Genomic DNA, 16,011 nt, shown 5'->3' on the forward strand with positions numbered 1-16,011 from the left:
ACTGCAGGATTGGCAGTGGTGGACTATGTGGACATTCTGTCAAAATGTAGACACCTGTCATGACTGAGACGGAGTCACTAGCCTACAATAAATGAACTTAGATCACAATCCAGATGGGTGTCGTTTCACTGAGTTAAATGTCAATCATCTATGTAAGTCACAAAGAAGAAAAAGGAAGAAGAAAGCAGAGAATTTGACAAATATATGGTAACTAAACCTTGAGTTTTCTGACAAGATGTCCACACACTCTTTACACAGTTAATAACTGTCTAAATATTTCCAGCAGTAAAGTGACTGCTGGGCCACATGTGATTGTTATTGCTCTGTTGACAGTGAGATCTGGCGCCCACTCCAGAATTTAGGTTTAGTACTCTGATTTTGTTAACTCTTGGAAGATGGCGGAAATATAGTTGTATTTGTATCACTCCAACTCCACTTTAAATTGCAAGGTACACTCAAAAAAATTAAATTGGGTGGTTGCTACATGTACAAGATTCAAACTTGTAATTTGAACTAAGTAATTTCATGTTTCTATGGTGAACATAATTAGAACATGTAGCATCTGCATGAAATTCAGCAACTGAATTTGTTCTTGTTGAGATGACAGGATACAATCTAGTAAGAGTGGTTAGTTGCCTGGACTCACGAAATTCACAAGATCACATTAGATGTCAAACTGCAATAAAATCACTGGAGTTTTAAGAGGCAGACAACTACACCCACACCACCTGTATGCTATAGCTATTTATTGTTTTAACCTGTCAAGGACAAAAACGTACAGAAAAGCCTGCATCAAGCCTTGTAATCATAGCTTTCCTAGTTTTGCAAACCCTTGACTGACAGCTTGGTGGTGTGATGGTTAGTGCTGCTGCCTCACAGCAAGAAGGGCCTGGGTTCAAATCCACAAAAACCAAAAACAAACAAAACAAACAGACAAAAAATACGTATATCGATCACCTGGATCACCTGTTGAGAAAGAAAAAAGAGGAAAACAAGCAAAGAAAAAGAGCAACATAATAAACAACATCGTCGCGATGATCTATGTGAATATAACAGTAAATGCTAAATATTGAACATTATTGTGCAGCACGTAATATCGACAGCGTACAGTGTGCTTTGAGGTAGGTAGGAGTAAAAAAGGGTGTAGTTTGTGTGTGTGAGCACCTGTGTGTACACCTGTGAGTGTGAGCGCGCTTGTACAGTGGGGCAAAAAAGTATTTAGTCAGCCACCGATTGTGCAAGTTCCCCCACTTAAAATGATGACAGAGGTCAGTAACTTGCACCAGAGGTACACTTCAACTGTGAGAGACAGAATGTGGAAAAAAAAATCCATGAATCCACATGGTAGGATTTGTAAAGAATTTATTCGTAAATCAGGGTGGAAAATAAGTATTTGGTCAATAACAAAAATACAACTCAATACTTTGTAACATAACCTTTGTTGGCAATAACAGAGGTCAAACGTTTACTATAGGTCTTTACCAGGTTTGCACACACAGTAGCTGGTATTTTGGCCCATTCCTCCATGCAGATCTTCTCGAGAGCAGTGATGTTTTGGGGCTGTCGCCGAGCAACACGGACTTTCAACTCCCGCCACAGATTTTCTATGGGGTTGAGGTCTGGAGACTGGCTAGGCCACTCCAGGACTTTCAAATGCTTCTTACGGAGCCACTCCTTTGTTGCCCAGGCGGTGTGTTTTGGATCATTGTCATGTTGGAAGACCCAGCCTCGTTTCATCTTCAAAGTTCTCACTGATGGAAGGAGGTTTTGGCTCAAAATCTCACGATACATGGCCCCATTCATTCTGTCCTTAACACGGATCAGTCGTCCTGTCCCCTTGGCAGAAAAACAGCCCCATAGCATGATGTTTCCACCCCCATGCTTCACAGTAGGTATGGTGTTCTTGGGATGCAACTCAGTATTCTTCTTCCTCCAAACACGACGAGTTGAGTTTATACCAAAAAGTTCTACTTTGGTTTCATCTGACCACATGACATTCTCCCAATCCTCTGCTGTATCATCCATGTGCTCTCTGGCAAACTTCAGACGGGCCTGGACATGCACTGGCTTCAGCAGCGGAACACGTCTGGCACTGCGGGATTTGATTCCTTGCCGTTGTAGTGTGTTACTGATGGTGACCTTTGTTACTTTGGTCCCAGCTCTCTGCAGGTCATTCACCAGGTCCCCCCGTGTGGTTCTGGGATCTTTGCTCACCGTTCTCATGATCATTTTGACCCCACGGGATGAGATCTTGCGTGGAGCCCCAGATCGAGGGAGATTATCAGTGGTCTTGTATGTCTTCCATTTTCTGATGATTGCTCCCACAGTTGATTTTTTCACACCAAGCTGCTTGCCTATTGTAGATTCATTCTTCCCAGTCTGGTGCAGGTCTACAATACTTTTCCTGGTGTCCTTCGAAAGCTCTTTGGTCTTGGCCATGGCGGAGTTTGGAGTCTGACTGTTTGACGCTGTGGACAGGTGTCTTTTATACAGATGATGAGTTCAAACAGGTGCCATTCATACAGGTAACGAGTGGGGGACAGAAAAGCTTCTTACAGAAGACGTTACAGGTCTGTGAGAGCCAGAGATTTTCCTTGTTTGAGGTGACCAAATACTTATTTTCCACCCTAATTTACGAATAAATTCTTTACAAATCCTACCATGTGAATTCATGGATTTTTTTTTCACATTCTGTCTCTCACAGTTGAAGTGTACCTCTGGTGCAAATTACTGACCTCTGTCATCATTTTAAGTGGGGGAACTTGCACAATCGGTGGCTGACTAAATACTTTTTTGCCCCACTGTATGTGGTCACAGTTGCTCCAAGACAGTAAGGACAGTAATTCACTAAACTAAATTAAATAATACAGCATATTACAACATTGCGAGAGGAATCAGGGTAATCTGAGACAGCTTTAACTATATGCTTTATCAAAAAGGAAGGTTTCAAGCCTAATCTTAAAACTAGAGAGGGTGACTTTCTCACAAATCCAACCTGGGAGGTAGTTCCACAGAAGAGGGGCCTGAAGGACCCTTGGATCCCCAAGTAAGCAATTACATTTGCATAGTTTATTCCAGACATTTACTATGCTTTTTTAAAAGTATATAACAACAATAAATGTTCATAAGATGTTTTAAATTTCATCGAAATGATAAAGTATAAATTGATCATCTACGTAGTGTATAATATAAAGCTTAAAATTATACTATTAAAATTATTCCTGCGATCCCAGGGGCTATGATGTCAGAGTCACCCATGGCAACCTGGTCCTGGGTGAGGGACCAGAGAAAGAGCGATTCAGGTGACCCTTATGAGTCAAAAATCAAGGGAAAGGGTTACCGAAGCCCTCCCTGGAGGCAAGCCTGGGGAGGGTGTCCCAAGGAGAATGCCTGGTGGCCTTAACCCATGGGGCTTGGGCAGGTGCAGCCCGAAGAAGAGACATGGGTTCACCCTCCCGTAGGCTCACCGCCCACAGGAGGCACTGTAGGGTTCGGGTGACGACCAAGGGTAGAGACCCTGGGGACCAATCCCCAGCTACTGAGACTTGTGATTGGGGCATGGAACATCACCTCTCTGGTGGTAAAGAAACCTGAGCTAGTGTGTGAGATCATGAGCTCCCGGCTAGATATAGTCGGGCTCACCTCAACACACAGCTTGTATTTTGGAACCAGTCTCGTAGAGAGGGGCTGGACTCTGTCCCAGTCTAGAGTTGCCTTTGGTGAGAGGCACCGGCCTTGGGTGGGTATCTTGGTATCCCTTTGGCTTGCTGCCTGTACATTGACATTTTTCATGGCAGATGAGAGGGTTTGTTCCCTGCACCTTTGGTTCAGGGAACAGGTTGAGGGGGTGAGGGATGAACTGTCAACTGATCACCAATCAGCAGTGAGTTGGATCAGGTGGATGCTGGACAGACGTAGGATGCCTAAATGTATTGTGAAGGTATGCTAGGAATGCTCCTCGCTCCGCTCCTGTAACACACTCCTCTCCAAAACCTGCTAAGACAAGACGGGAAGGTCAGTGGCCTATTCATGAAATGCATGAAAGCAATATTTCTGGTCAGACCCCGGGCTTCACTAACTCAATAACTCAGCAATCCAGTGTCGACTGAAACTCATCTACCCAGTTAAGTAGTGGCCACTGACAAAGGTGATCAGCGGCAGCTGGTGAAGTAGATGGGCGACAGGTGTGGCTGGCTTCAGCACGGGAAACTCCTCTGGCCTGATGACGCCCACAAACTGGCATGGTGGAACACACACAAACACACAGGAGAGGAGGCGGGGGGAGGGAAGTCAGAAACAAAACACAAAGAAAAACATACACATGGGCAGGTCGACCAGCAGAAACTGCCAGACCATGACATCTCAGCAAAAATGGAGTCCATAGACTTTATATAAGTGCAAGAAAATTGTAGTAATGTAAGGCTTGTGTATTTTTTTTTAAAGAAAATGAAAAAACAAAAAACAAAAACAGAAACTAAAAAAACTAGAAAATAGAGGCAACACCCAGACTATAGTGACACGTCTGCACTGATACATTTAGCTAACCTCAGTACTCACACTTTGAATTTCTTTGAACACACAAAAGTTTAGACGCTTCTTGAGGGGTTTAGAAAAAAATGAATCAATAGAAGATAAAAATAATGTTCACAGAAGCTATCAAATTCCAATGATTTTCTTTCTTTTGATCATTATTGTTTCTCTTGGCATTATTTCAATTTAGAATGTAATATATTACCTTTTTACTACACTAGGGTTCCAAATGCAGGACTTAATGCAAAGGATCAGATAGCATATAAATTCATTAATTGCCACAAAACTAAAATCAAAATATAGAAAAATGTAGAAATTGCATGCATAATCATCAGTGATCTGACGTCAAACGTTCACAATTCACTTTTAGCCTTTAAAAGAATCACTGTCTTTAGACCAAACTTTGAGCTCCAACTGTTTTTCCTGTGTTCCACTGGATGACGCTAGGAGCTGTTCACAGTGCTGAATGCTCGGCGGCAGTGCTGCCCTGAAGAGGAGTCTCCTAGCAAGTAGAACACAGAGCGCTGCAACGGCAACAGCAGCTCTCTACAGCCTCCAGTCATCGCACAGAGTACAGTCTGTAGTCTGTAGTCGTGTTGGTGGAACGAAAATAACAGCCCGTCGTCTGCTTCAATGAGTACGTTCAGACAGCAAAACCGGGCTGAAGTCACCCAAAGGAGCACGCAGTGTGTGTAGTCGTTGTTCGGCGGAGCTCTCGGTGCTTCGGTCCGTCGGAGGGAAAGTGCTGATTCCAAGGCTCAAGAAGCGCTAAACGGGAAAACATGATGAATGGGATGAGATATTATTTTCCTGTCCTGCTTGTTCTGGTGGCGGTGGTCAAAGACACGGGCGCCAGAGGTAAGAACTGTTCAAATTATATTTATTTCGAAAAAGCTGTTCCCGTGTTTATCCCGAGTGCTTACATGGTTTTTCAGCCTTCGACTTCGCTTTCCAGAATTAGATGCTTGGGTGGTGGATTTTGTCTTATTTTCGTAATGGACGCTTTCCGTTTCCACCGTTTTCCAGCTCCTCCATGTGCTCACACGGCTTACGAATAAAACGCACTGGTTATTGTGAGGAAGACACGAGTGCGTACAGGTTGTGGCTAAATTTCAGGTTTGATTGTTTACATTGCTGTCCGATAAAAACATGAGCAGCACAAATCTTAAAAGCCCATTAAAGTTGTCAATCAAGGCGCATTTTACATAGCAGAAAGCAAACTTTAATAACCGTTACAACTTAGTATATGATTCATTTATAAGTCCAGAGGCAAGCGGGCGGATAAAAATGCAATTTTCCATCCTCAACATTACTAACTAATTACAACAAATACATTAAAAATAAAATGTATACATTAATAAACAACAAAGAAAGATCGCATCTTTCGCAGTGCTCTTATCATAACAGAGGAATGGCTTTACAGCTTTCCTACATTTTTCATATTTCCCAACAAAACACAGAGGGCAACAAAGCATGGATGGTGTTAGACATCTCCCCGGATAGAGGCTAGGCGACATTTCGCCTAATATTTTCTGAATCCCTAGCCCGATACCTAAGAATTGACTTATCAACACTGCCTAGTCTAAGCATTAAAACTGTTATCATATCATCTATATCATACATGCCTCTTTGACAGATGACAAGAACTCTATGAAGTAAAGAAGTTATCTGAGGAGAAGCCCCTGCTTTGTCACTCATCTTTTAATTAGACATGTCTGTGTAGGTGTAGCCGACACCGGCAGAATCCACATTTTTCGGATGATCGGAGTCAGATGCCTGTTTTTAGATCTATATTGTGATATGTTAGAAGTGTCACTTACTAAATAAGTAAGTAGAGTAGAGGATTCATCATGACATAGCTAGAATGAACTGCTCAGTGTGCCATTTGGTTTGAGTCTCATCTAGGAATTTGATGTCACAAAGTTAAACTGTTCCCTGTTAGACTGCTGCTACTGTCACCATACACACTTCCATTAGCAGAGCCGTGTACTAATTTTACACTACATAATTAGTCTTAGTATGTTTGTGTTTCCACAGCAAAATGAAATATAGACCAAGTGTGTTTTTGACTGTACTGCACTGCTAGTGTACACTAAAAATTCACAGTTCTAAGGGTAAAAAGGTAAGCTACTAAGTTGCTGAAAATATAAATATGTTTCAGAAAGTGTTGGTGGATATCTTCACACAGATTAAAGGCTCAAATACATATTTTTCTCTGTCAATGTCAAATGTCAAAACTCATAAAATTCGTATTTTTTGTAGAGTTACTTCAAGATAGAAGATTAATAACTTCTGTAGTGCTGTATACACTTTTGGGCTGACATGAAGGAGAAGAGACTTATGTTACAGTTTTTTGTTTTCTTTCATTTTGTGTTATTGTTTTTTCCCCTACAATACGTCATGAACATGGGACCTACTGAGGTGTTATTCCTGAGGAGTTTTTGTTCTGGGGCTGTAAGATGTCGCTGATGATTGCGAATGCTACTGGAGTGGAGGATGTGCAACAAGATTACTGATCTAAGTCATCAGTGATTTTAATGTTTTGATTGTCTGACATTTTTGACTGAGGTCAAAAAGAAGTAGGCAGAGAAAATTCAGGTCCACCTTCTCCTAAGTTTGTCCATTAGAGAAGACTTTATCTAAACAGTTTGAAGCTGTTAGAATTAGTTTGGGATTTGAAAAACTTTCTGACCCGAGCCACTAGGATTGAAGTTTTAATAGGTTCGAATCTCATAACAAAAGTCACAGTAAATTATTTGTGTAAAGTTATTGGAGTCTACCCAAGCAATGGAGTTTCATGGAATAAATAATGTATGGCCTGTTGTTGGCATGACTGACTGGTCTGACCCAGGATCCAGACCAGGATTGAATAGGTTGAATGACATATGCATCTAATTTGTCCCCAGAACTTGTCATCGAAGGAACTTGTTCTGGGGCTAAAGAGTCCCTAAAGGAACCATTATTATGTTTAAATGTTCTTGAAAAATAATCTAGCTCATAATTATGCTCATATATCTGATATTGACTAAGCAAAAATCTCTTTATTGAATTACATTGCTGGCAGTCATGTTTTCAGGTAATCAAAAGCTGTGGAAGTGAACAGTGAAAACCTGGATAAAAACAAAGTTTTATTCTGAGTGTGTAAAAATTTAGTATAACACAAAGTGTCTCATGCAAAGATACTTCACCTGACCTTGGTTGCTTTTGTGTCTAAATTAGAAACAATGAGTAGGGATTTTGGGGCTTTTAATTTGTAAACAGCTTTTTCAAAATTCTGTTTTTTAGCCTTTGATATATAGAATGCAGTATTTGGTAATGGTCAAGCTTAAATGTGCTTTTTTGGTGTAGTGCTCAATCTTGCATCCTGAGGTAGCTTGTGACAAAAAAGATAAAAAAGTAGAGATGCTGTTTGATATCCCAGTAGGTTTGAAGAATGCTTAGTTTAATGCATAATTTGTAACAATCTAGCTGCTAGTGGTCTTAAAAAAGTTGTAAAGCTTAAGATTCAAGGAGATGTGGCACTTGTGTGTTTCGGTATTAACATTTTTTTAACCAATTGATTGGCCTGCTTTTGTAATATACGTAATATTCAAACATGTAACATTTCATGTTTTATGCTTGTATAGTACTGTCCATTTTACTTCCCTCTTCACCACTAAATTAATGAATCGGTTTTATGAGACGCTACTCTTGATCTAATAGACAAGTGTCACCCAAGGGAGGTGATACTTTATGTTAGTAATTGCTATCCTTGACCCTGGCTTCTGATTAGCCTATAATCGGAAGTGCCAGGACCCTGCAGACGCTTTGTTTGGCTGCCACTTCTTACTATTCAAAGCTCTTCACTGTCACTGATGCACAAAACGGTGTGCTCTCAGCAAGCTTTAATGGTATGAAATAAGCCTTGCATGAAATAAACCTAGTGTCTTTTTGGAAAGCAGAATAGCAGAGGTTATAAAGTCTGTCTTTTTTGGTTCACTGTTGGCTTCAGGGATCATGCTTGTAGTTGACCTTGACCTTTCATTTTTCTGGAAGGCAGGCATTTTCTTTGCAGGACTGTGTTAGCACCAAGTTCTATTTACAAAACAAAATCCAGTGGTGTGTGTTACATTCATGTTATTACAAATCCAAAATACTTCAACATCAGTACGACCAAAGCATAACATACATTTTTGTGTCTTTTTTAGGTACATAGACAGCTATCTGTTTCTATTTATGTCTCTATGGTCTGGAAATCAATTTTTTAGGCTGTTAACTTCTTTGGGTTGCTCGTGTTTCCATTGTTAATACAGCACAAGTGTTTCAAATTACTCTGCATTTACAACTACAAAACAGTGTCAACAGCCATAAAGGCAGACACGATGTTCACTGTGATGTACAGAATGACTCAACAAAATCCCAATTTTATTCGCTCTGTATTGTTCCTTTTTTATATACTAAACCAAAATGCAATCGAACTCTGAGCCAAAAATAAGCTGACAGTTATATTCTGTTGACATCTGCATACACGACGTTTTATATTTTCTTGTTCTTGTTCTTCTTCCTTTTCGTCCAGCCGGGACGGTTCACCACAGCTGATCATCTCCCACCATCTGACCCTGTCCCAAGCATCCTCTTTTGTGAACACAGCGTTTTATGATTCGGGTGTGAACAAGTGAATTTGAACTGTTTGAACCACAACTTTACAATGACTGTCCAGGGGATTGTTAGTCATTGTTAGTTAACAGTAAATGATTATTAAGTCAAGCTTAACTCAGTTTACTACTTATGAACAATGCCCATTATAAAGTGATAACTATAACTTTAATCTTGCCTAATGATAATTATTCCAATTTTAAGTAATTCAGTACAAATAGGAACAACCAATAAAGAATAAAAAAACATAGTTAATCAAAATGTGAACTATAACAAGTGGCAACAAAGGTGCAACCCAGAAACTACTATCAGAGTCCATGACCAATCCTTTTCAACCTTAGTTTATTCTGCACGCACCAATATATGTCATTCACTTTCCTTGTTTTGTCCTTGAAATACAGATTTGGCGTAAACCACTTAATCTGAAGCAATTTATTTGTTATAATATACAAGAGTCTCATAGCCTTTACCAGTAATTGCTTGCTTGGTTGTCATAGTGATCATCAAGTTATTTTTAATATGACCTAAGTTGACTTAAGTCCTGTGTTTTTTTTTTTGGCAAAAAATTATGGCATGACTTGCAAAATAGGTTTGAGATCTTGAATTTAAACATAAAGTGCAGCTACACATTGTACCCACAGCATCTCAATTAGTCAACATATTTTGTTAAAATTTAAAAGGATGTTGGTTTGGTTTTTCATTTGGTAATGATACAGAACATGGAGGAAGACAATACTTTGCAGAACTGGGGCACTTGTTAACAGATCTATCCCATATGGAAAAGAAATAGCAAAACATATATGATTTACTCATGAAAGTGGCCACTTTCTCATTACTTTCATATATATTTTTAGTAAGTATACAAAACATACAAGTTTCATTGTATAATTTTTCAAGGGATCTTATATGTGTTTTCACTCTTGTATGCTTTTCATACAAGTTTCATACAAGACAGATAAAAACTTTATAAGATTTATATATATCTTTTCCATATGGGATACTAAGGGAAAATTACAATGTGAAACAGCTCAACCTCTACACAATTAACACTGCAGCACATGTCAACAGTGCGGATGTACTATCTGTCAGAGAGAAGAAGTAGCTCCATGACAAAGTAAATCTCTGACAATGTTGCATTTTCAGCTTTGGGCAGTTTTATCCTGAAGCTTAGACCTGAGCGATCAGTCCTGGTTCTACTTAATGTTTTGCCATTGCTACTACACTCACTGCTGATTGCTGCTCTGTTATTCTGTTATACTGTCTCTTTTCATGTAGCATTCTGTGCAGTTTAAGCACAATAATGGAAATATAACTGCAAGTAGTTGTAGACCTGAAATAGAACCTGTTTTGATGATGTCTCAGAGGTTTTGGGGTCAGACAGTCTGTCCTTTTTCCTTCAGATTACTACCCAGATAAATATGTTGGCCCTGGCTGACCCAGAGCAAGTGATGCCCTCAGTCCCACCCCCAGGGCCTGCTTGCATTGCCACTGCCTGTCATCATTGTCAGCACTCTGCTGGGAGAGCTGCCTGACACTAATGGCTGCTGCAAGGCTGACTGGGCTAAAGGGGCTTTATTATAGGCCAACAACAACACAGTGCACCAAACACATAGACATCACAGCTTTCAGGGTCTAAAGGAAGGGGCTGCATAGTGCCCTTGGCAAATAGAAGTGATCCAATTTTTAAACAGCACCCTTTTGGGGTGTTACCACACCCCAAAAGTTATGTTATATTTTCTCTCAGAGATGAATTAGTATATTTTGGGTTCTTACATAAGTCTTCAACGTGTGGAAGAGGATTGTACCTACACAACTAATACATAAAAACATAGAATATCTAACTGTCGGATGGAGTAGTGTAAAGCACACTGCCGTGGCCTCTACAGCAGTAGACATGTGTTCTATTGAGTGATGAATTATGCTTCTCTGTTTGGCAAAAGTTAAATTTTTTCCCTGTGTCATTGTTAAGCTTTTCTTAATACCTTTTCCAGGGATTTTATAAAAAAGACAGACAAGAGCACTCAAAACTCCTTGCTTTCTATCTAACATTGACACATTCGTATTCTGATGAATTCACCGGAGAGCGACTTGGGGTTAGTATTGTGCCCAAGGATACGATGCAGACTGGAGAAACCAGCAACAGTCCAATCAGTAGATGACCAGCTATACTTCCTGAGCCATCCACAGTCACTGTGATGTCACCCTTTTGCCTTGATTTTGAAGCCTCAGTGAAACCTCATTTTAGCTCCTACTCTTAGAAGATAGAAGTTTCTATTTTTGAATTATCAGGTGACAGTACCAAGCTTTGGTCACAAGTGTCATTCGTTACATTCATACATGGCTGACTAAATCTTTTGCTGAATAAAACGGTTTCTTCCTTTCAGAACCTGTCCTCATTTAATTCATATAACTCCTTCAAATGTTTATAGGAACTATTTTCAGAAGTGATAAGAGACCCTTTCTTCCTTCTCTATCTGTATCTCTCTCCCTCTCACACACACACATACACACCCTTTCCCCACCCCCTTCATCATCCCTGCCACAGCAGAAAAGCAATTTGTTCTTGGTGTCACTGATCTGATGCAATCAGCACTGCTTCACGCTTTTGAATAAAGAAAAGACAGCGAGAAAGGACACTGTTTAATTAAAAGACACACTTTGGTGAATGTGATGATCATATAATTTAAGGTGGAGGACGTAAGGGTTACTTGTTCAACACCTGCGTAACAATTACGACTGATTAACCTATCCAAACTCACCCGTTGCACTCATCAAGAGCTATTCAGGGTGTTGAGACTACAATCTCCTTCTAATTGTCTCCCAGCCTTTTCCTCTTTAAAGCACTCACTTGGAAATGAGATTTATCAAAATTCACTGCTGCTCCCTCTCACAGGAAATAGCGGCTTTGGTTCTTTACATACAACTGCTGACACCTTCAGAGAGGAGCTGAGGGGGTGGAGAGGTGGAGCACTCTCATTTTCCCTTTTCTCCATCTCCTCTTCTCTCTTTGGATAGCAGTCCCTGTGAAGTGAACAGTGCTCTTGTGAAGTATTTACCCTCATCTCTGTCAATCAAAGCTGGTTTCCTAAGGCTGCATTCATCTGCTTTACAATATCTTTGGGTCCTCTCCAGTTTGCTATTTCCCATGACAGAGTCTCTGAGTTAAATTAAATATGATGCAAATGGCAGATGATGCATTTTGAATTGCATCTGCTTTATATGTCACCATCACATCCCACATCCTGACATCTCTGAATGCTGCTTCATGTGGCCTTTACAGAACATTCATGAAGAGTCACACATTGAGCTGAGAGTGTCTCTTTTGACTTTAAATCTGACAATAAAGAATTCTCTGAATCCAGTTTTGCACACAGACACAATTAAGTCCACCCTAACAGTCTGAATTTCAAACTGGTACATTAATCCTTAGCATGGCCTAATTGATAGCTGTCACTTAACATCAATCCAAGAGCACCTTGGGGTATTTCTTGCAAATCAATAGTCAGTGTCAGTCATATTTGGTTTGCTGCTATGCCTCAAGCAATCTATTTTGGATCTTGCACCATTTATTTTAGGTAAAAGCTACTTTTGGCTTCTCCCCTGTGTTTGACCTTCCAAAGGTTTTCACCAATGATGAACAAATTATTTACTTTATTTTAAACTGTACGCTCTACTTGCTTAGTGACACCTTGTCACTGAGCTTATACACTCAACAATGGGCATGAACATAGAGCAGAAATTCTGCTCCTTGTTGACATGTTAGCATCAAACAGTTATTGTCGGTTTGCAGGCAGCACCTTTTTGATGCCAGTTTCCCATTTCCCAAATTGAAGTCTGGTGACTGTGGATCACTGCACTCTGCTGGTTCATGTTTAAAAACGTGATGATAAAAGAATTTCGACGTGTTGCATAATCCTGCCCAAGCCGTTCAAAGATGGTGCACTATGGTCATAAATAAATAAATGTGATCAGCAAATGGTTGTGGTTTCCACTAAGAGGTTCACAACTCAAAAAAAACAAGCAAACAAAAAACACACAGAGAAAAACTACATGCAATGCTTTCATCATACCTTACCATGAGAACCAATTTTTTCATTCTTCTAAACTTTTCCCTCATCATGGATGCTTTTGTTCTTTGCGACTATCCTGTCTAAACTCAGCAGATGTTTTTGTGTCTAAATCCAATCAGGTAAGCAGTTAAACCTGCATGAGTGGCATTAACATGTAGCCATATTTCAATTTTACCCAAAGCCCTTTTCTTCTTCTCATCCTTGGTTTTGTGATGGCTTGTGGAAGTGGGTAGACCTAAGGAGCAGGCAAAACAACGAGTTGTACAAGAAAGTGGGTTATTTACAAGCTTCAACAGTGATGAAAAAAAAACTGAATTAAGGTGTGGCATATATACCTTTATGTGGCTTTCAGGGAGTCTGTAAAAGGGGAGAGGGAGAATTAGTAGAGGCAGGAGTACAGGCAGAGGCAAATAACTGAATATTTGACTGAAACATTCCTTGAAATCCGAAGAGTGTGTTTCTAAGGGAGGTTAGTTGCAGGGGTGACTGGAGCTGAGGTTACCAGAGACCTGTGGTTTAGATTGGGCAGGGAGAAGAGTTTCTGTCAGAGGCTGGCTGTATGGGAGAAGCTGCATGCTAGAAGGCTAGAGATGTTTTGCCTATGATCTGGAGTTCCACAGAGCAAGATGGGTGAGTTCTTTAGGTAAGTAGCTGGGGATGCACAGGCAGGAGTCCATGAATATCGGACACCATGAAGGAAGAGACAGTCTTGTGCAGAATCACAGTCACAGCTGAGCCTAAATATTAAAACATTGCTTTTGAGATGAGTATAAGCCCAGCTTAGGAGGAATGGCTTCACTCAAAGGTGGAGGGCCTGTAGCCTGACAGGTCTGACGCTGTGCAGTAAATGACCAGAGGTGGCAAAAATATATACATTCTTTATTTAAGTACAAGTGCAGATATTAGTATTAAAAATACTCTAGTAAAAGTTGAAGTACATATTCAACTTCTTTACTCAAGTAAAAGTGAAAAAGTAAAAAAAAAAAAAAATTATTATTATTATTATTTTTTAAATGTTCACGGTGCACCATGTAAAACCGGTTAAAACCAATATTAACCGGTTTTACAACATTATACTAGACAGTATAATGTTAGTGTGAAGGTGGAATTCAATAAATGAACCTAAGCATCATCAGCTTAACTTCAAATTCATCTCTGTTACACTCAAGGTAACCTTACTCTGGCCAATGGCACAACAGCTACTTTGCACCGTTGACACGCTATTCTTTATTTTAAATTATTCATAGTAGAGCAAACTGACCTGTCTACGTCTTCAGTTCAATTCAATTAATTTTTGCTCAATAGTTTGTCAAGATGGCGCTTCCACTCTTTGCCAGTGAACTTACTAATGCAACTATGCTGGACATAAGGCGTTGTCTCCACTCCTATCTGGGATTCCAGCTCACCTTTCTCGCACCCTGGCCTCAGTCTCATGGCAAAAGCGCTTCAGAAGTTGGTGCAAGCGCAGTGGTCTGCTTGTGAAGCTTAAGGCGTACTTGGTGTGCCCTTCCCCGGCTCCTTGGAATGAACATGGATCTGTGCCCGTGGATCCCATTGACACCTGGCTGGTGCCTGTTGTTGGCTTGGATCAGATGTTCCAGCCGTGTAGGATCTTCACTCCTCATCTTTGTCAGTGTGGGGTTAACCTGCAGCTGCTGTGTGGGGTCTCACAGTCAGCCACAAATGTGCTGATTGGATTTGTTTTTGGATTTGTGAACACTAGATTGTTGAGTAATACAACTTTTATTTATCACCCAAGGACTAAATTTCCTCTGTATAGCTGAAACATGGTTAAGTGCTAGTGAGTCCAGCGCATTCACAGAACTTGTAGCAGATGCCTGCTGCTTTTTAAACTCTGCTCAAATATGGGGCAGAGGCCTAGCGGTTGTTGTAAAGAAGCAGTATAAATGTAAACCACTGTCCTTATCAACATCACCTAGTAGCTTTGAACTGCGTGTGTTTGAGCTGAGTCGCTCTCACACAGTGCTCTGTGTTGTGGTTTACAGACCCCCCAAATACAATAAGGACTTCTTAACTAATTTTTCTGATCTGTTGGCTGAAATTATGCCAAAACACAATCATGTCCTTATTTCTGGGGACTTCAACCTTCAGGTGTGCTGCCCTTGTCCTGCTGCAGTTGTTGGGTGCTGTCATGTTTTAACCCTTCCACTGCTGGACAGTTCTCTGTTGTTTTTAATCAGAACTGCAGTAATTCCAGTAATTCTTAAATCCAGATATGACGCTAAGAGGAAACACTTTGCTGCTATTATTCAGGCAAATTGATGTAAGCCTCATGCTTTATTAAAAACTATTGAGATGGTCCTTCATGCGCTGTTGGTGTCGAGTCCTTTCAGGAAATTTGTGAAAAATTTCTAAACTTTTTTATTGATAAAGTATCACGTGTGAAAGCGCAGATTTCCTATTCTGCTCTTGACCCTTCTATCCATGTCCTTTGCTCTGCTACCAGTTATGACAGTTTCTTTGCTCAGCCTGCAGGAGTTGGTTTCTCACCTGAAGCCCTCAGGTTCCCTATATGATGCTCTTCCTCCATGATTTTTCAAAGAGCTTTTTACTCACCATAGCACCATTTGTACATTCCATTGTAAAAAGTCATTTTTCGTCTGGTGTTGGAGCTGTTGTAAATGTGCAGTAATTCAGCCTCTGCTCAAGAAACCTGCTCTTGATCCTGATATTATTGCAAATTACAGGCATATTTCCAAACTGCCTTTTATCTCAAAAACTCTTAAAAAGGTAGTTTACAAGCATTTAATGTCCT

General features: G+C 40.3%; 1 protein-coding gene across 2 annotated transcripts in view; it reads left to right on the forward strand.

Annotated features, from left to right (window-relative positions):
- Positions 1 to 4,988: 4,988 nt before the first annotated feature.
- sez6b (seizure related 6 homolog b) overlaps positions 4,989 to 16,011 on the forward strand; it is a 237,816-nt gene continuing 226,793 nt past the window's right edge. For both annotated transcript variants that reach the window (XM_080289250.1, XM_080289251.1), the window contains exon 1: positions 4,989 to 5,388. In XM_080289250.1, the coding sequence (XP_080145376.1) occupies positions 5,313 to 5,388 (76 nt within the window). In that variant the 5' untranslated portion in view covers positions 4,989 to 5,312. The remainder of the gene's footprint in view (positions 5,389 to 16,011) is intronic.

The sequence above is a fragment of the Astatotilapia calliptera genome, chromosome 14, assembly GCF_964374335.1.
Source record: "Astatotilapia calliptera chromosome 14, fAstCal68.1, whole genome shotgun sequence".
NCBI classification, from domain to species: domain Eukaryota; kingdom Metazoa; phylum Chordata; class Actinopteri; order Cichliformes; family Cichlidae; genus Astatotilapia; species Astatotilapia calliptera.